This window comes from Antechinus flavipes, chromosome 1 (genome assembly GCF_016432865.1).
Source record: "Antechinus flavipes isolate AdamAnt ecotype Samford, QLD, Australia chromosome 1, AdamAnt_v2, whole genome shotgun sequence".
NCBI lineage: Eukaryota > Metazoa > Chordata > Mammalia > Dasyuromorphia > Dasyuridae > Antechinus > Antechinus flavipes.
Genome location: NC_067398.1, coordinates 661,811,057 through 661,830,319, shown reverse-complemented (window position 1 = coordinate 661,830,319; position 19,263 = coordinate 661,811,057). Strand labels below are relative to the sequence as shown.

The 19,263-nt window shown below is 41.7% G+C and overlaps 1 protein-coding gene and 1 long non-coding RNA gene across 4 annotated transcripts in view; both read right to left on the bottom strand.

Moving 5' to 3' along the window:
- Positions 1–612, bottom strand: part of LOC127544960 (uncharacterized) — a 123,798-nt gene extending 123,186 nt beyond the window's left edge. For both annotated transcript variants that reach the window (XR_007949569.1, XR_007949568.1), the window contains exon 1: positions 503–612. This is a non-coding gene — a long non-coding RNA (uncharacterized LOC127544960). The remainder of the gene's footprint in view (positions 1–502) is intronic.
- Positions 613–5,977: 5,365 nt separating this feature from the next.
- On the bottom strand, positions 5,978–17,286 carry DAPK3 (death associated protein kinase 3). 2 transcript variants are annotated; one of them, XM_051971941.1, is made up of 9 exons: positions 17,182–17,286; positions 16,475–16,633; positions 14,158–14,518; positions 13,363–13,492; positions 12,926–12,974; positions 11,882–11,908; positions 11,420–11,572; positions 10,536–10,581; positions 5,978–10,043 (listed from the first exon to the last, which is right to left on the bottom strand). In XM_051971941.1, the coding sequence occupies exons 2-9, from the start codon at positions 16,534–16,536 to the stop codon at positions 9,507–9,509; spliced, it is 1,365 nt and encodes a 454-aa protein (XP_051827901.1). In that variant the 5' UTR covers positions 16,537–16,633; positions 17,182–17,286; the 3' UTR covers positions 5,978–9,506. The 2 variants fall into 2 exon arrangements, with proteins under 2 accessions (XP_051827901.1, XP_051827900.1); XM_051971940.1 differs by having other exon boundaries at positions 17,105–17,217.
- Positions 17,287–19,263: the final 1,977 nt, after the last annotated feature.

Genomic DNA, 19,263 nt, shown 5'->3' with positions numbered 1-19,263 from the left:
AGCAACTGACAATAGCTTCCATGATGGGACCAATTGGAAAGGGTGCCCTAAGGAGAAGGGCTGACAAGTTCTGGGATCAAGGAGCCTGGGACAGGACCATATTCCTGACCTCCTCAGCCCCCACCATTTACTACATGAAAACCAATGATCCTGATCTTCCCAGCTTCCCACCAGGGGAACAGCAAAAGGCTCCCCACATAAATCAGACATGCACAAGATCATCTGAGCAGCTCCAGACGGTCAAGACAGAGAAAGAAAGGCCTGCTCCCCCTCTTTCGATTCCCTCCCCTCTTTTTCCTTTCTCACCCCCTTATGTTAAAGTGGTGCTGGTGAGAGGTCACAGGGGCTCACTGCCTTGCACTGAACTGCCCCAGGACATTTTAATATCATTAAGGATCTGTGTGTCCAAGGGCCTTTTTAATAGTGTATCTTGTTTCTCCACTTTTCTTCTTCCAACTTTTTTTTACACCTTGAGGGAGGGGGGCAGGGGAAGGGTACTTACTTTTCTTTTTTGTCTCACAACATGGGATTTTAAAGTCTCAGGGGCTGGAGAAGACTTTCTGGGTCCTCGGCTCAGGCTTTATGGAAGCTGCCAGCCAGTCTGGGGACAGGCTTACCCAGAGTTATTAATAGTACCACCTGGTGACCCAAACCTTCCTGCCCAAATCTGGACAAAACTGAAGCAGCTGTCAGCTTACCACGGGCCTCTCGCAGCCTTCCATGTCTGGGGAGACAGTTTCCCTTCCCTTGCCCCTCAGGGAAGGAGACAAGGACTTCTAGGTAGCCCTCTCTATAAAGGTTTGGAGTCCCAGGATTTCACACTGAAAAGGAACCAGCCCCCACAATTTTACAGTGGAAGTAGAAGAAGTGGAAACCACTGAGGGAAAGTTATTTAAGTCACATAGTGAATCTCCCAGATCTGTTCTTTCTACTCCCTGATTGACTGACAGTCTGAGAAAAGAGCTAACACAAATTTTATGAAAAAAGATCGAAAAGTAACCAAACAGGAGCTCAATGAAAGGTCAGATCTTCCTCCCACTGCCCAAATAGACAACATTTTCTGCAATCCTGTCTCCTTGTATTTGCACAGAAATTGAGGAAAAGAAACATCAATATTTAGTGGGCCTACAGTACATGAATAATCCCCATCCAGCATTATCTCTCTTTTTAAAATGCTAGCCAACTCCTCCCTCTATCAGCTAAGCAGGGGTTCTCAAATTTTTTAAATAGGGGGCCAGTTCACTGTCCCTCAGACTGTTGGAGGGCCGGACTATAGTAAAAACAAAAACTTAGTTTTGTGGGCCTTTAAATAAACTTCATAGCCCTGGGTGAAGGGGATAATCGTCCACAGCTGCTGCATCTGGCCCGCGGGCCATAGTTTGAGGACCCCTGAACATGTGCTCAAAGAAAGCAAACTAGAAAGAGATGGAAAGGTATATTTGGCTCTGTAAAAAGGAGAAATCATATGATGTACCATAACACTAGAGCAGTGATTTGGGACTTGTCAAAGAGATAGTAGAGGGGTGGTCCTCCCCTCCTCCTAGCTGGGTAGACAAGGCTATATATTCAGTAAAGTAAGCCAAACACCTCACTCCTATTGCAGTAGCCTGGTCCATCACCAAGGAGGTGGAGATCTCAGTGGGGCTGCCCCTCCAGGTGAATGGTCTGGGTTAGATCAGGGATTACCTCCTCAATTCCCTGTTAGAACAGCCAGGGCTTTGGGCTTATCCCTCTCACCATGGGTAAGTTCCAGAGAGGCAATGTCATACAATGGGAAGATGGAATTAAAAGACCTAAGACTGAATCTCAAAACATTTTCTGAGTTTCAGTTCCTTATGGTAAAAAGAAAATGCCATCTGCATCCAGAGAGAAAACTATGGAGACTGAATATAAATCAACACAGGCTATGTTAATTTTTTTCTTTTCCTTATTTTTTTTTCTTTCAAGGTTTTTCCCTTTTGTTCTGATTCCCAAGAAATATGCATTTAAAAAATTAATGTACATATGTAACCAGAAAAAAAAAGGGGGGGAATTGAACTATATAGCTTCTCAGATCCAGCTCTGAATCTGTGATCCAACAATCCAAAAATGGAGATGTTCCTACCCTCTTCCATATTTCATTCTGGGACACTCCCTGGCTGGGTATAAAAGGAGAAGAAGGCTTATGGTTAAACCACCCTACATCCATCTTCCCCTAAAAATATAAAAAGCAATATTGTGTGTGTGTGTGTGTGTGTGTATTAGGTAAAAGTGGCCATTCTTTGTCTCATTTTACCTAGCCCTAATCATTGAATGCGCATTGCCTCAGTCAAACTGAGACCTAGGAAACAACTTTAAAGGGCCAAGATCTCCCACTGTCTGTGGTTATCACCAGAAATATTAATCCACATCTTGCTACCGGACCCAGATAGCTCTGAAGAAGAAAATGATGTTGGTGACTTTGCAAGTCCTCTCTTATCTATGAAGGACATTACCTTCATGATGTCATGGTCAATTCAAGGAAAATAACACACTCCATAGGACTTTGAAGTTGGAATATTTAATCACTCACATGTATAGAATGCTTTATACTTTCCAAAATGCTCTTCTGTCTGAGCCTCCAAACACTCTGGGTCTTCTTTCCTTCTCTATATAAAATGGAAGCATTAGACTTAGATGATCTTTAAAGAATCTCCCAGCTGGAATATACCCACATTCAAATCTATAAACTTTCTAAGTACCAAATATATGCAACTCAATCCTGCCACTTGGTGGTTGTGTTCTGTAATCAACCACAGATGGAACAGATTGAAAAGGGACCTGAGAGTTCCAATAGAAGGGAAGGAGGGAAGAAGGGAAGGAGGGAGGGAAGGAAGGAACGCAGGAAGGAAGGCAGGAAGGCAGGAAGGCAGGAAGGAAGGAAGGAAGGAAGGAAGGAAGGAAGGAAGGAAGGAAGGAAGGAAGGAAGGAAGGAAGGAAGGAAGGAAGGAAGGAAGGAAGGAAGAAGGAAGGAAGGAAAGAAGGAAGGAAGAAAGGAAGGAAGGAAGAAGGAAGGAAGGAAGGAAGGGAGGGAGGGAGGGAGGAAGGAATGGAGGGAGGAAGGAAGGGAGGGAGGGAGAGAAGGAAGGAAGGAGGAAAGAGGAAGGGAAGGGGAGGGAGGGAGGGAAGGAGGAAGGAGGGAGAGAGGGAAGGAGAAAAAAAGGGAGGGAGGGAGGAAGGCAGGAAGGGAGGGAGAGTTTCAATTTAGTAATGACGAGAACAGCCAGGTGTTAAGAGTCCAAAAGTCTTTATTGTCTCCTTGCCTGATGCTGGGCAGCTTTCTGGAGAGCCTTTCAGTTTGGCCTTGATCTTAGTAGGGGAAGTGCAGGTGATCAGGCCAGCCACCAGGAGCATGACTGAAGGTGAAATGAATTTCTGTCTCCTTGTCCTCTGTGGCTCTCAGTCCCTGCTTATATGTTCCACATTGAGTACAAACCAATCATTATATCACTAGGAAACCATTATTTGTTGTAAGATTAAATCAATCATACTGAACCATACTAAACTAGATATCCACTGTCTCCTCCATTCCACTTAGTACCTTGTAAGCATCTTGTTTCAAGTTCAGAGTTCTGGCCCATAACAGGGAGAGGAGGAGGAAAAGACCTGAAAGGGAGGGATGTCCCACCACAAATCCTATAGTTTCAAGACTTAAGTCAAGGTGAATCAAACTGAAAAGGTAGGGCTTCTGTGAGCTCACCCAAAGTGACCTCTCCAATATTATCATTAACAAATTCCCAGTTCAGCCATCCTGATTTCCTGTTTCCTTAACATCACTGTGTATAAAGCATTTAATATTTTTGTGACCTTGGATAAGCAACAATTTCACGGGATCTATTTCTTCATCCATAGAATAAGGACATTTGTCTCTTCCATATATATCTCTTTGATTCCCTCTAGGCCCGTGCCTTTGATCACGCACAGGGACCAAATCTAAAAGGCATCCAAGGTCAGCCAGCGTCCTACCCTCCTCCGTGAAACCTTCTTTGACCACCCCAGCCCAGTAGTCTTTCCTCTCTCTCGTGGGATTTCTCATAGAAAAATGAATCTCTACAGCTCTTTGGCCCTCTTCATAAACCACCCTATATGGTAAGTACTCTTCATTTATTTCTGTCATTTTCCCAAGAAGAATGTGAGCTCCAAAGGGCAGGCTCCATGTCCATGTTATTCATTGATATCTTTTACAAATAGATGTACATTGTAATCATCAGTAAATATTTGTTTAGAGACAAGTAAACAGTGGCTCACGGCTTTATAATTCCTTTACTCATTTCCCATCTGCACTGTGAAAGATCAAAACTTCCTTAAGTTCTAAAGAGGGCCTAGTTTGGTACTGAGCTAGATGGAGGTTTTCTATCCAATTCTCGAGTCAATGAATTGTACCAATTTGGTATTTAAATCTTCAAAATGTTATTACATTACAGTATCAATTCATATCCAATCCCATTCAAGTCACCTAAAGGAAAATCTAGCAATAGTACAATAAGGTGAAAATCTAAAAAGGTGGATGGGAAGAGGGTAAAGTAGGAAAGAATGTTTTGTTTTGTTTTGAGAAATGGTCTTAAACAAGAACATTGAATAAATTTTTCAAGAGACATAATGTAGACACAGTAGATAAAGTGATTCTAACAACAAATTATAATATAATTATATAATTTTGATGGCAAAAATGTGGCTATTTTGTATAGAAAATAAATCTTGGAAAGGGCACTTGACTAAAAGACCAGAAAACTGGATTTTACTTCAAATAAACTTTCCTTCTTTAGGCCTGGATCTTCCTCTGTTTTGAAAAAATAAAAGGCGGGGGGGGGGGGGGGGGGGGGAGGGGGGAGAGAGGGGAAAGAGTGGTCTAAATGACTTAAAAGTATCTTCCAGTTCTCTATCTTTCAGTCCCATATTCTAATTCTGTCTATTAGGACTAAGAGTAGCTGACATTCATACAATACTTTAAGGTTTAAAACTACATTGGAACCAAAAGACCTAGGATTCAAATCTCAGCTTTAGCACTAAGTATCTCTGTGACCCTCAGGAAGTCATTCAATTTCTCTTTGCAAGTTTGCTCATTTACAATGGTTACATTTTTCAAAATGAAAGCTATTTTGTATTTAGAAAAATTGTTGTAGAAAGGCTAATTAGTCCCTGACTAAGAATTTTTGTTTTAAATAAAGCCTTTCTAGAGGGGTGAAGGGAAAGAATTACACTAATACACTGCTGGTGGAACTGTGAACTGGTCCATCCTTTCTGTAGAACAATTTGGAATTATGTTCTAAAGGCCATAAAACTGCCTACCCTTTGATTCTGAAATACCACTACTAAGTCTGTATCCCAAAGATCAAAGGAAAAGGAACTATATTGATTTTAAAAAATATTTACAGCATCATTTTTTGTGTTGTCAAAGAATTGGAAATTGAAGAGATGTCCATCACCTAGGGAATGGCTTAATATTGGTTGTGGTATATGATTGGGTGGAATACTATTGTACTGTTCAAAAATACTACTAATAAAGGGGATGTTTCAGAAAAACTTGGGAAGACTTATATGAATAGACACAAAGTAAAGTTCTGCTGAACCAAAAGACCATTGTAAAGTAATATGTTAATAATAATCAACTGTGAAAGACTTTAAGTTATTTTGATAAATACACAATTCCAAAAGATTCCTGATGAAAAATGCTACCCCACCTCTAGAGAGTTGAATTGAGAATATAGAGTGAATCATATTTCTTCATTTTATTTTTTTACAACAGCTAATATTTTAATGATGTTTTTATATGACTTCACATGTATAATATGTATCATATTGCTTCCCTTCTCAATGGAAGAGGAAAGAGCTAGAATTTGGAACTAAAAAAAAAAATTTTAAATAAATATTTTAAAATACACATAATTTTTAAAAACCTGCCTAGGCCTTAAGGACTGGGCTTTCTCCCTACACCCGAGCGAATGAATCAGAATACAGCTCACAGTCCAAGAAATAGAAAAGTTTTATTTCCTTTCACTTTGTGGCATATTATTGCATATGCATGTGTATTACAGGCACTCCAAAACATGCATATACAATAGCTATAGGCCAGGGCACACTATACAGTCCCAGGTTTCATATATCTGTGGGCGTAACATAGCATAGAAAGAGGGAAGGAATCATTGTCTTAATCACACAAGGGCCATGCACCAAGGTAGGGGAGGATGATTGTGCAGCCCCCTTCCCCTACTCTCCTGCTCTCCAGGAAGCTTTAGACACCATGAACCCTCTTGTCTCCTCTAAGTAGAATATAAGCTCCTTGAGAGCAAAAATGAACTCATTTTTGACTTTATGTTCCCTAGCAGAATGGCACCTAGCAGAATGTCTTACATATACTAATCCCTTAGTAGTTTAAATGACTGATAGGAGGTATCATTCATTATTATGATTTTTGCCCCAATTCCTTTAAGCTCCATGACTATCCAAGGGACCCAGGGAGGGTAAAGGGAAGTGCTTATTCATCTTTCTCCACTGAACAGACCTTTCCTTACCTAAGAACTTCAAAAAGCTCTATATATGTAAATATGAAAAGAGAGGATAATTTCACTAGGAAAGGTCAAGAATAAGAAGAAACTCTCACAGAAATCATTTCTACACTTGGGAAAAGACTATTCCTAATCCCAGTATCCTAAAAGTGTGTCTAGTAATTCTCTAGGTTAAAAGAAGACTTTTACAGGTATCTTTTACTTCTGGTCAATTTGTTTTTACAGATTTCCAAACTTACAGAATTAAGTAAAGTTGAGCACTAATTCATTTTACAAAACTTACAACCTCAAACTCAGATTTTTTTCAGGCCAGTATATATAAACTGTTAGAAGACAGCATCGTGGCCAAGTATGGTATTATCTATTAATTACAAAACCTAAATTACTCAACCCAAAAGAACAGAACTAAATTACAAGAACTAAAACCAGGATTGGCTCCCCAGGCACTGAAGAAATCATCACTTGATAAAAAGGCTGGGAGGAAGAAAAGTGAAATAAGAGATGCTAGAACTAGAAACCATGATGTCATAAATCTGACCACTATTTCATTACTCATGAAAAAGTATTTCATTCATTCTATTATAGATATATATCTCCAGTTCTATACAAAAAAACCCATAGGAAAATTGAATTCTCTTCACAACCAGCTCTTAATGTTCCATCAAGAGAAACCTGCATTAGGTGGCCTGCTCCTGTTGATTCAACAAATATTTGATATGATCCATAAAGATTGCCTAGTGTTCTGACTTACCTGGGATGTCATAGGTTCAGCAAGTTAACCCTGAAGGACTCTCTACATTTGGACCTATTTCATGTGAAAAATTAAAAAGTTGGACTAAATGACCCCTTAGGTTCCTTCTAGTTCTACATTCAGGATCCCATTAACAAATTATGCTCTTTAAAAACATCCTTTCCCTTCCCCTATGGGCATGTAATTTTTCAGGATTTGTTTTTGAATCCATAAAATGAGAACAGATCAGAGGTGTCAAACACAAGGCATGGCCATAACACTCAGACCTGAACCACATTAAAATGCCATTGGGAAATATTTAACAAAATAAAAATACAGTAGAATGTAGATGTTAATATTTGTTTTCTAAGTCAATATACATCCCTAAGAGATCTTCATTTATGGTTTATTTACCCCATTTCTATTTAAATTTGATTCCAATAGATTAAATGACTCCTGATTATAATCTTTTTTTAATATGACCTACAGGATTGAAAGTTCCATAAGGGCAGGAACTATACAATTTGTTTCTTTCTCTCTCAGTACTTAGTAGCTACAGGGCTCTACCTCTAGTAGGTACTTAAATGGGAGTTGGGTTGAATTTGCTGAATCCTACAATTCCATCCAAGGAGCTGAAGAAAGTGGAAAGTCTCCAAACTAAAAAGGCTTGACTCGGCATTCAAAAAAGAAGTCAACAATCAAGTATAAGCTACTAAGTACAAGGTGCTGTAGAGAAAAGCAAGATAACAGCAACTCATACTGCTATGGAACCCTAAGGTTTACAAAGCACTTTTCCACCAACAATTCTGAGATAAGTAGAACAAGTATAATTACAGATGGAGAAAATCAATCCTGAAAAATAAAACACTGTTCTTGCCCTCAAGGTGCTTACCTGGATGCAACCAAAAATGGTTTAAAGGATTTCTAGAAATCTGATTTCAAAAAATACAGGGTTTCCCAGAAGCCTTAGCCCAAAGTGTTAAGCCTAGATTAAAACTGCACTAAGACTTTTGGGACACATTGTACAGTACAACTGCCAGCAGTGAGAGGGAAAAGCAGTAAGAGTGGGCAGACTGGGCCTGGAAAATGAAAATAAGGAATTAGACCAGCTCCATTCTAAACATTCTGGGTGATAGAGTCTGAAATACTGTCACAGATGGCACTGGGTTTTGCTGCAACCACGGCCATAAACAAAAAAAACTGGGTATATAGATGGACTACTGGCCTATCTTTTCACCCACAGAGAGGATAACAAATGGCCCTGATTAGTAGGGTAATGGCCATGAGGTACTGGGAGTAAGGAGGATGCCAGGACAGTCATTGGGCTTAAGCTACCATTCTATGCTGGGACAAAGGTTGAATGGTCTGTGTTTAATATGTGCCACTTTATACACGTTACACAGGAGAAAGATTTTCTCTCAGTGCATTTACACAGAAAAGACTAGAACAACATTTGTTAAATTTTCTAAAAATGCATATATATTCCAATTATGTCTAACTTCGGGAGAATATCCTATTTTATTCTCACGTAGTTTCATGTTTTTATTAGATCTACAGATACAAGTAGTCTGCTTCTGCAAGTCTCAGTTAACAGTGAGGTTTTTTCAAATAAGGGCAATTCATGATATGAGGGCCCTGTTCAGAATTTCTTTAAGTGCATGTAAGAGACACTGTTAATTCAGGGGCTAGAGACAGAGCCCACCAGAGCAAGACTCCTCCAGAAGACAATCAGCAATCTGTCCAGTGGTATAAATGACATTTGTACTTTTTCTGTTTTAGCAGGCGAAGGGGTAGTGGTGAAACAGCACTCTAAGTCTAGAGCGTCCCTCGATCATATGAATTATGGGAAACTTCAGTTCCAAGTCAGAATAAAGAAAGTTGGTATTTTCCAAATTCATCCAGCCCAAATTGTGATTAAGAAAGGGTAAGCAGCAACGTTGCAGAAATTGATATTGCTCAATACAGAAATTCTTATTTCGTTCTGACATTCCATTTTAGTCAATCCCAGCCTCCTGTCCCCGATTCAGAAATAAATCAGAACCTCTCAGGGAAAGCAAATAAAAGGAATGTCAGCACTGTGGCTCTTTGCTAGAAGATCCTTAGAGAGGTAGAGATTCTGGAGAGCCGCCAATCCCAGATCCTCTCTCTTCATCCAAGTTATCTACCACAGTCTCCCTCCGCTTCAAAGGGCTGTAGCACAAGAAGTCTGACTCCCCCCTTGTGGCACTCCTCTGCTCCAGCCCAGAGAAGCACTAACGCACACTGCAGTCCCCATCCTGCAGTTTCTCTTGCTCCATGTCAAGGACCAGGTCCTGAACAAACCTCATCTCTGACGCCACGAGCTTCGCCAGGGTCTCAAAGCGGTTCTCCAGGCGGCTAAAGCGGCGCTTCAAGCCATTTGCCCCCAGCAGGGCTCCCTTTGCCTCTTCCTGGGCTTGCCGCTTCAGGGCCTCGGTCTTGTGCAGCTCCTGCCGGAGCAGCCTCAGGTCCTGGCCGATGCTCTCGTTCTCCTCCTTGTACCAGGCCTCCTTCTCCTCATAGATGGAAGTCAGGACCTCGATGTCCTCGCGGAAGAGCTTCTTGCTCCGCTCCAGCTCCCGCAGGCCCTCCTCAGCCGCCGCCACCTCCTCCAGCACCTTGGAAAAGCGCTCGAAGTTGATGTAGGTGTTGTTGGGGGGCATGCTCGAGTGGGACTTGATGGTGTACTCCTTGAGGCGGGTCGTCTTCAGCCGCCGACGCTCAGGTTTCTTGCCGCTGTCCTCATTCCGCACGTTCCTCCTCTTAATCACCTGCGCAGGGTAAAAGGGGGGTGGAGGACGAGGACTTTAGAGCTAGGTGACCCACTAGGAAGTCTGGAGGAGGCGCTATACTAATGACAAGATCAACAGGGAGAGGAAATGCTGGGAAAATATGAGGGGGAAACTATCCAGGGGAAAAACTTCCAGCAAGTCTACCAGGGCTGTATAGAGAAGCAGCAGGACTGAAGGACTTCCCCAAGTCACTTTGCAAGAAGCTACAAGACAAAAAATACTATTCCTGGACACGGTCAGTCTGTTATCTACTGACCCTGCACAATGGCTATCCCTCAACACCTGCAGAGTGAAAAGTCCCCAAAACATTCTGAAATGGGAAAAGACCATTCAAATCCCATGAACAAAGCTCGAGTGGGACAACTCAAAAAGTCATGCTTAGTTCAAACTGAGACCATTGAATCAGTTAGGAATATGTTCTAGCCCAGTGCTCTATGAATCCAAGGACAGAGTGGCCTAAAATCTACTCACCTTAATCCATGAATGCTCCAGGCTCTGCTCAATGGTCATTCTTTTCCTGAAATTAAAATAATATCTTATATTTATACAGTACTGAATGCTTTCAAAACACTTTTCAAACACAATCTGATTTCAACCTCAAACCATGTTATGTAAGTATGATATGTATTATCCTCATGTGATAAGCCAAATAACTGAGTCACATAAAAATTAGCTGAAGCAACAGGTCGGGGATGTGGAATGGGAAGGAGTCATATTTCAAGTCAACATTAAAAGAAAAGAGAACTTTTTCAATATTAGATTTAAACATCAAAATGTAATACAGAAAGATGACTGAATGGCTATATCTGCTTTTTTGAGAGAAACATTTGACTTTGATGTCCATTATAAAGTTGTGGATTTTGATTGTTTTTTTTAATTGTACCTGGAATTCTTATTGGCTTGAAAATAATAAATAACATCCATTATTCCCTTAGGCCAATAAATGGTTACATAAAGAATAAAATGGTTCATGGGACAAAATAGCACCCAAAAATAACAAAAGTAAAGTTGGGGGGGAGAGAAATAACACCTTTGTGTATACATTTAAAATCGAATATTCCATCATCTCTCATATTGAGTTCTCAGATTTCTAAGTTTTTATATATCATTTCATTTAATAAATATTTAATTAAATAAAAAAGGGAAGGAGAATTTAGAATTATCATGACTCTGCACTTGTAGGACAGAGGTAGAATGGATATGCATTCAAAGTCCTACTTAACTAAATTAACATGAACAGCAATTCTGGGTTCCACCAACACTTCTTAGTACCCAAGCAAGGTATTCTCATTAGACCACAGGTACCACTTCCCCTCCCAATCCTTCCCCCTTCCCAAGGCCCCAGAACCTCATACTTGGGGTCTTTGACAAGCAGTCGACGGATAAAGTCCTTGGCCAGCTCACTGGTGTTACTAAAATATTCTTCATCAAAATCATAGTTCACAGCTGAAATGTTGGTGAGAGTCTCTTGCTTGGTTTCACCCAAAAACGGTGATGCTCCACTCAAACTGGAGAGAACATACACACATCTCATCAAAGAGAGCTCCCCAAACCCAAGGTCAAAGGTAAATCCAATGTTTATCATATAAACAAAGTCCAAAAGTCACAGGGACCAAAAATACAAGGAGGACAAAGTCCTTGTTCTTTCACCACAGGATAGATAACAGGCCTGGATTTTAATCTTTTCCCCAAATACCATCCTGTGCTGCCAACGCTAGGAAGCACAAGATATAGTCCAAGAATTATCTCTTCAATTTCCCAATATTTAACAACCACTTAGTTTCTCCCATTTTATAAGTGAGGGAAGTTATACTCACAGAATGTATGTGATCACTCCAATGCTCCTGAAAGAAGGAAAAGAGAAGAAAGAAATCTGGTCATTATGGAACATTATTCTATAATTCCAATGAGTTACTAGCAAGAGATAGAGGGGTCTACAGATGGAGCAAAACCCATGCTTTTTCTTCAGCACACTGTACCCAGGGACTCTCTGGATATAGAGAGTAGTAAGTCCGCTCTGGATTTGCCAATATCAAGGCAAAAGTTTAAAAGCAGAGCAGATGACAGAAAGGAGGCTTTTGGAAGACACAAAGATATAAGGTTTATAAGGCTCTCTAGAACTCCTGAGATTTCAGAAATGTAACTGGGTATCAGGAGACATAGGCAAGTATGCTCCTGTACTTGGCCAAAAACCTTCCCTTTCATGGACTTCAATTTTCCCTCTTAGTAAAACTAGGTAATTAGTCTATATAACTCTATGATGTCTCTTTATTGCTAATACTGTAGATTTATCCATATGCCAAGTTGCCTAAAAATCATCTTCACATACTGAGGACCAAAGCGGAGCTCAGGAGGCCAGGCAATGCCATGAAGCATCCACTAGTCACTAGCCAGAAAGGGAAGGTCAAAAGACAGCTTCCCTTATTGTGGAATGAATGCAAGTTCCTTCTCTGAAACATGATGCAGTGTGAGGCACCTTTTAATCAGAGAGACTAGCTAGGGAAAGGAAGGAGAAAGGAATAAGGGATAAAAGGCCACTGGCAAGCCCAAATCCCATCCTTGCCACCAGGTTTTAATGTCTCAAGTCATAGGAATGAGTCAGTCTCAGTTTGCCTGCCTTGGCCTTGAGACTGCTAAGGCTGTTAGAGGTAGGGATTGATCTGATCATCCCCATTCCTTTAAAAGATGTTCATCAAGAGGAATGAGAGACACTAAATAAAGAAAAGTTGCCCTCATCTCTCTATATAAAGGGAAAATATAATTCCAGAGATATTTCCATTGGGAAACTGAATCCTGAAGCTAAACTGCTGAAGAAATGAAGGCTATCAAGGAAACCCAATATGTCACTTCCTCTCCCTTACCACATATCTGCCTCCAGACCTAATGGTTCGTAGTTCACAATCTCAGGAGCTTTAGGAGAGATAGGAAGAGAAGTTGGATTAGTTCTACTTTGTAAAATATCAACTCTAGTATAAACTCCCTAACATACAACATCAGGTCAATTTGGGTGCTAGCCTAACAAGACTCAACTTTGGCACTTGAGTTTCTATATGCCCAAAGGAGGGGATAAAAACAGGGAAATAGGTGGCTGCAATTCAGAAGGTAATGAAACAAACTATTTGTAGTGAGGAAAGCCAAGCATCCCTGGGCTTTACAAAATGCTACAGCCAGCACTCTTAGTCTCTCCCTCTGCCAGAAAAAGTAACTTAATCATTTGGAAGTGCGTAAATGGTTCAACCTATTCCCTTTCTCAGAACTCTGGACCCTATCACCTCTACTACATAGGATGGCCACTTACCTACAAACTCGGGGGTTCCAAAAATATTCTTGAACTCATTCCCTGCCTCAATTTTGTGGGCAATGCCAAAATCAATGAGCTTGATTCGTGGGTTGGGCACATTCTTATCCAGAAGCATGATGTTCTCTGGCTGTAAGAAAGGAAGTCTTCCTCAAATCAGGCTTCATAGGGTTTGAGAAGAAATTTAGTGCAACAATTATTGTCAAATATGCTCTAAACTAGAAAGAAATACAAGCTTATGTTAGAATGCCATCTTATCCTCCCAGACTTAGACCAATTACTGACAGAGACTGACAGTTTCTAAAAAGGAGAAACTGAATCTGAATACTCCTACAAAAACTAACAAACAAAAGAGGCCCAAAATCCAAGATGAAAGAAAATTAGAAAAACGGAACAACAAATAGGGATTTAAATATCCAGGCCCAAAAAACAAATTAATTCCTTTCCATAAAGGTATATAAAGAAGGGCTTGAAGAAACAAAAGACTATCAAGCAAAGCATCCTTTCTATAACTGGCCAGAATTCTCAGGACCAGAAACAAGAGGATCACATGATTACAAAATTAAGAGTTTAGGCATTAAAAGCAATCAAGTTCAACCCATTCCTTTTACAAATGAGAAAACTAAGAATAAGAAAAGTTAAAGTGACTTGCCCAAGATCAATAACTGGAAAGTTCAGAGGCAGAATTCAAACCAGATCTTCCTTACACCAATTTTAAAAAAGAACAGACTAGCCAGAGGACATTGTTCTCTACCTCTTTAAAAGCCAAAGGTAAGGAGAGAAAACAGGGCTCACCTTTAAGTCAAAGTGAGCAATCCGTTTGGAGTGCAGATAATGGACACCATCTAGGATCTGCTTAAGGAACTGGGTTGCTTCCTCTTCAGTTAGGGACTCCTTTTCAGCCAAGAAATCAAAGAGCTCACCTCCAGAAACCAGCTCCAAGATGAGCACTACATCTGTCTTGTTCTCAAAGATGTCGTGGAGGGTAATGATGTTAGGGTGCTGGATCTCCCGGAGAATGTCCACCTCCCTTTCTATCTCTTCTCGGCTTACCCCCCGACGACTAGATGACAATCGACGCTTCTTGATAAACTTGGCTGCATACTCCATTCCATTGCTCTTCTGACGGCATTTCCGAACAATTGCAAACTGACCACTGTACAGAGTTCAGGAAAGACGCAAGATAAGGGGAAATATGGAAGGAAAAAGAGAAAAAAAAAAGGCTTTTAGAAAAGTAAAGGCCCTCTCTTCTTCATTCCTTCCATATGACCAGTGGGTCATCATCAGTGGCTTGTATTCAAATTCCATAAATGTTTCTCCTAGAATGTGGGATGAAGACACCTGCAGAGAGCTGGCATTTTTCCAGATATACACTCTCCAATAAGGTGTAGAAGGCTATTCAACTCTAGGAAAGAAGAGGGCAGCAGCTGTCAGAACTAAGAATATAGTCCTATGGTGATACAACTCAGCTATGGAAAAAGGACTTGAGTAATAGCTCTGAAAATAGTGATCCTCTAGGATTAGGTCTAGATGTCCTCATACTCAAAACTTATACACATATTCATACACTGTCACAAAATTTATTTTGGGTAATTTATATAAGAGATCAGGATGTTTTTCTTTTAACCTCTCAAAGGGTGATTGTGAGACAATATGTCCAGAAAGTAGAAAGAATAGCATCTTGATGGTTTTCAAGCCAAGAAGAGGTAATAAAACTCTACAAATCAAAAAACATAGATCAGAAGTCATTTAAGGATAGGAGAACAAACCTTGCCCTACCTATCCACTCACTTCATTTCCCTGAAAAACAACCTCTCCAGTTTTACTGCCCTACCATAGCAACTACATACTCAGTTATGTCCTCCTCATCACTACACTGAGAACGTTGCAATCATTCCAAACTCCAAGATTCTCCTCAATCCCAACATGGAATAGCCACCCATTCTTCTACCTCTCCAAAACCTACCCATTCTTTAAGGTCTCCATCAAATCCCATCTTCTCTAAGAAGTCTATCCTAATTATGCAATTATTTTCCTTCTCCAAACTTTTATTTTCCTGAGAGTTGGCACCACATAAATTCTCATTAATTTCTGTAACTTACTTCACTTAAATTTTATCTTCCCAGCTATACTGTAAAAACAAATCCCATTTAGTCAGCCAGCAAGCTATATCAAGTATCAAGCTCCAGAACCAGAACTACACCTTACAATTCTACTATATCCTCAAACAAAAAAGCATAAAGCTGAATTCACAGTAGGAACTCAATACACATTCTCAGTTAAGTGAGAAATGCAAAAGATCAGGTACCATGATGTTAAGTATTAAGAATATGGGACTCAGTCATGAAATTTGGGTTTAAATTCCACTTCTAAAAAAAAAAAAAGGTAACTATATGCAAGTCGCTTCATTTTTCTAAGCTTTAGTCTTATCTATAAAATACAAATTACACACTACCTACTTTCCAAGGCTATTGAAAGGAAGGGGTTTTGTAAACCTTGAAGTCCCACTTAAATCTGAGCAACTATTATAAGTATCTTATTATTTTTATCCTACATAATTTTTTTCTCTTAACCTACATGCCTCAACTTGAGAGAATTCCAAAAACAGGGTATGATTTAATGGAACAAAGAGGCCCCTGTGCTCAGAAGAAACTTTTCAGCAGAACCCATACACAATACTCAGTTATTTACATTTTTATCTGGTGACATCATCCCAGTGGCCTATAGGCGGCACTAAGAGAAATGCCTGAACAAAACTCACCATATAAGGTTTGCGGCTCCGTGGGAGAGTTGAGCCCTTGGGACTAACCAAGTACACAGACTTACAGGAAATCAACTACATTGTGGGACCATGGGATTTAAACTTTTCTGACCAAAAAAAAAAAAAAAAAAAAGTCAAAACAGCAGGCCTTGGTGAGAATGGATCACGAAACTCAAGTCCTTTTTTTAAACTTCTAGATGCTTCAGTGGCGCTCTTCCTGATCGCTTTCCTTCTAGTCTTTCAATGAAAAAGAATAAAAGGTAACATTAACCTGTTAAGCGGAGAGAGCACAAGTTCACTGGAATGTTTGCAGAGTACTGTACCACTGTCTGTTCCCCCTCAGACTCTCACCTGCCCAGTTCCTCTCCCATCTCATAGTGGTCCTCCACATCCTCCTGCCTGAAGGTGGACATGACTGCAGGCCGGCCCTGTCACTGGCTTCTCAACTCCAAAAGAAGCCCAGCTGCTGCTGGAGGACAGGAGATGCCAAGGAAGTCCTCCAAGGCAGGCCTGGAAAAGACAGGGCGGTCAAGAGAAAGCAGCGGGCCTGCAGCCCCCGCACGTCTCCAAGTAGGGAGGCTTTGAGGGACCACTTATCGCCCAGGAGCCAAAGGGGGTTAGGATACTGGGGACTGGGGGGGAGGGGACTTAAACCTCCCCTGACGCCCAAGGAGACGGCAAGCTCGAGCTTTTACACACTCACAAAATCACACACAGTCCTCCCCAAAATCAATCCCTCGCCCTTTTTGGCCCAAAGTGGGCTCCACAACACCCCGAGGCCAAGGATATCCTTCCTTCCCCGGCCTGGCCGACTCCTCGAGGGCTTCCCGCCCCCAGCTCAGCTTCGAGGCCCATGCCGCCGCTCTCCCTTGCGCCCCGCCAAGGCCCCTCACCCCCATCTTCCTCCGAGTGATCCCCGCAGGAAGCTCCCCCAAGCTATACAACCGGTGCCCGGCCCACAGGCTTCCTGCAATTTCCCACCTCAGGATCCGCACCGCCGGCGCCCCAACAAGGGTGGAAGAAGGGGAAGAGAGTAGGCAGCCAGCCCCGGCGCTTACCTCAGCACCCAGTCAGCGCCGCTGCAACATTCCGACATACTCTGTCGTCACCGCGCCTGGCCCCGTAGTCACCCCTCATTGGCCTAACATTAACCCTCTCTCGGCAACGTCATCGCGCTCGGGCGCTTCCCCGCCCACACCTTGCTGTCATTCTCTACCCCTCCCTCTCCCTGCCAACCAAGTCTGAGAAACTTCTCCGGGAAAGCCCGGCCCCCGAGCCTTGAGTTGGGGTTAGGGGGGGGCTCCCTGCGGCCCGAGTTCCAGACGCTAGAGGGCGCAGGGAGAGGGCGGGGCAAGACCAGACAGGAAAAGCAGCAGACTGGCTGCCCTAGATGTATGTTAGCGTGGCGCGGAGGACTAGTTTCCGGTTCCTTACTCTCCCGTAGGGTCGCGGGGATTTGGCTCGGAGCGCTGGGCTTCTTCCTCCCACCACCCCCCTCATTCATTCAGCGTTTGCGCATCTGCTCTGTGCAGGCCCGCGTGGTGGTTCCTAAGTGTTTTGAGCCCTGAAAAGATTTTATAAGGAATTAGAAATCTCAGATCGTGGGACTCAGGACTTCTGGCTTCGGGGGAAGAGGGGATCTCCTGGGGCCAGTCCTCTTAACCACGAGGATGCGGAAAGTCGGTAGCTGTAGGGATTACGGACTCGGATGAGACTACCAAGTGTACAAGCCCAGACCTAGAACTGGAAAGGACTCGAGGCCATATAATCCAAGCTCCTTCTATAGGGAGATCCTCGAGGCAGGATTTGAAAGAGTCCTGGCACCATCAGAGCTATGGGCAGTAAATACGACATAATGGAAAGGGCGCTTGGCCTGGAGTCAGGAGGGTCCGAGTTCAATTTGAACTGTGACATCTAGTTTGCCTCCATTTCCTCATCTGAAAAATGAAGTAATCCCATACGACTGCACACCGACTCCAACGCTATCACTGCCAAGGAGCTAGCTCACTTCAATTAAATGGAAGAATAAACTTTATGCAATTGTAATAAAGGCTTCTAATGAGTCAAAGCATCAGCACCCACAGCTAGTACCAGAGAAAGCAGTTAGTCTTTCATTCATTGTAAGTTAACGATCAACTCCAGGGAAGGCAACGTGAAAGGCGCTAAAGTGCTCAAGGTATAAAATAGTCCCATTCCCTCGAATTTAGGCCCCAAGGGATAAACGGATTAGGCGAGGCTGCTAGCAGCTTCAAGGGGTTCCTTATGGCTTTGTGCACTTGGTCTAAAGGTGGTGTGCCAGGTACAATAGCCAATTAGAACAGACCACAAGCCGTGGGCAATGTTTGGAGTTGGGTTGGTTGGGTATAGGGTTGTCAACTTTTAAAACATGTCATAGTAGTGACAGGAACTTAAGGTAAAACCTAACTAGTGCAATTCAGAAAGGATAGTGAACACAAGTGTCATGTAAGTAAATGGTATTTAGTTATCACAGAGATACCATAGGGCATCAGTTACTCCCTTAATCTAATGCTGGCATTTCACATTGTCAACTACAGGTAACTCTTCAAATTCTAAATGCTATACCCACTTCCACACATTCTCTCCAACCCCTCAGTAGATTGAAAGCACATATAACAAAGACTCTCATAGCTAAACAATCGCCAGGATTGGATGAGATTAAGATACAAAAATTCAGTACGTGAAAGATTATGTCATAGTAGATGCTAACAATTAAATCTGATGTATTTGAAATTTAACATTTAGGGCTTTTTGTTATGAAGTTAAAACAGACCTGAAGCAACTCGTAAGTGCAATGGGCACTTTAGCAAACATTGCTGCCTATGAAAATTTATATTACAAAGTCATTCAGAAAAACAATGCCCAAAGTCTTCAATAACTGAGGCTATAATCCCAGCTTTTCCTCCTGAAACTTCCCAATAAGTAGCTATCTCTTCTTTTGCAACCCCGTCAATTTTTTGGCTATATACACTGCTTTTTAAAGTGCTATTCCATATCCAAGTCATCCACACAACTTCAGGAATGGAATGATTTACTTTTAAACGCACCCCCCCCCAAAAAAAAAAGAAAAAACCGCAAAAACAAAAAAAAAGGAATCCATCACAAGCAGCATTGTTATTTCT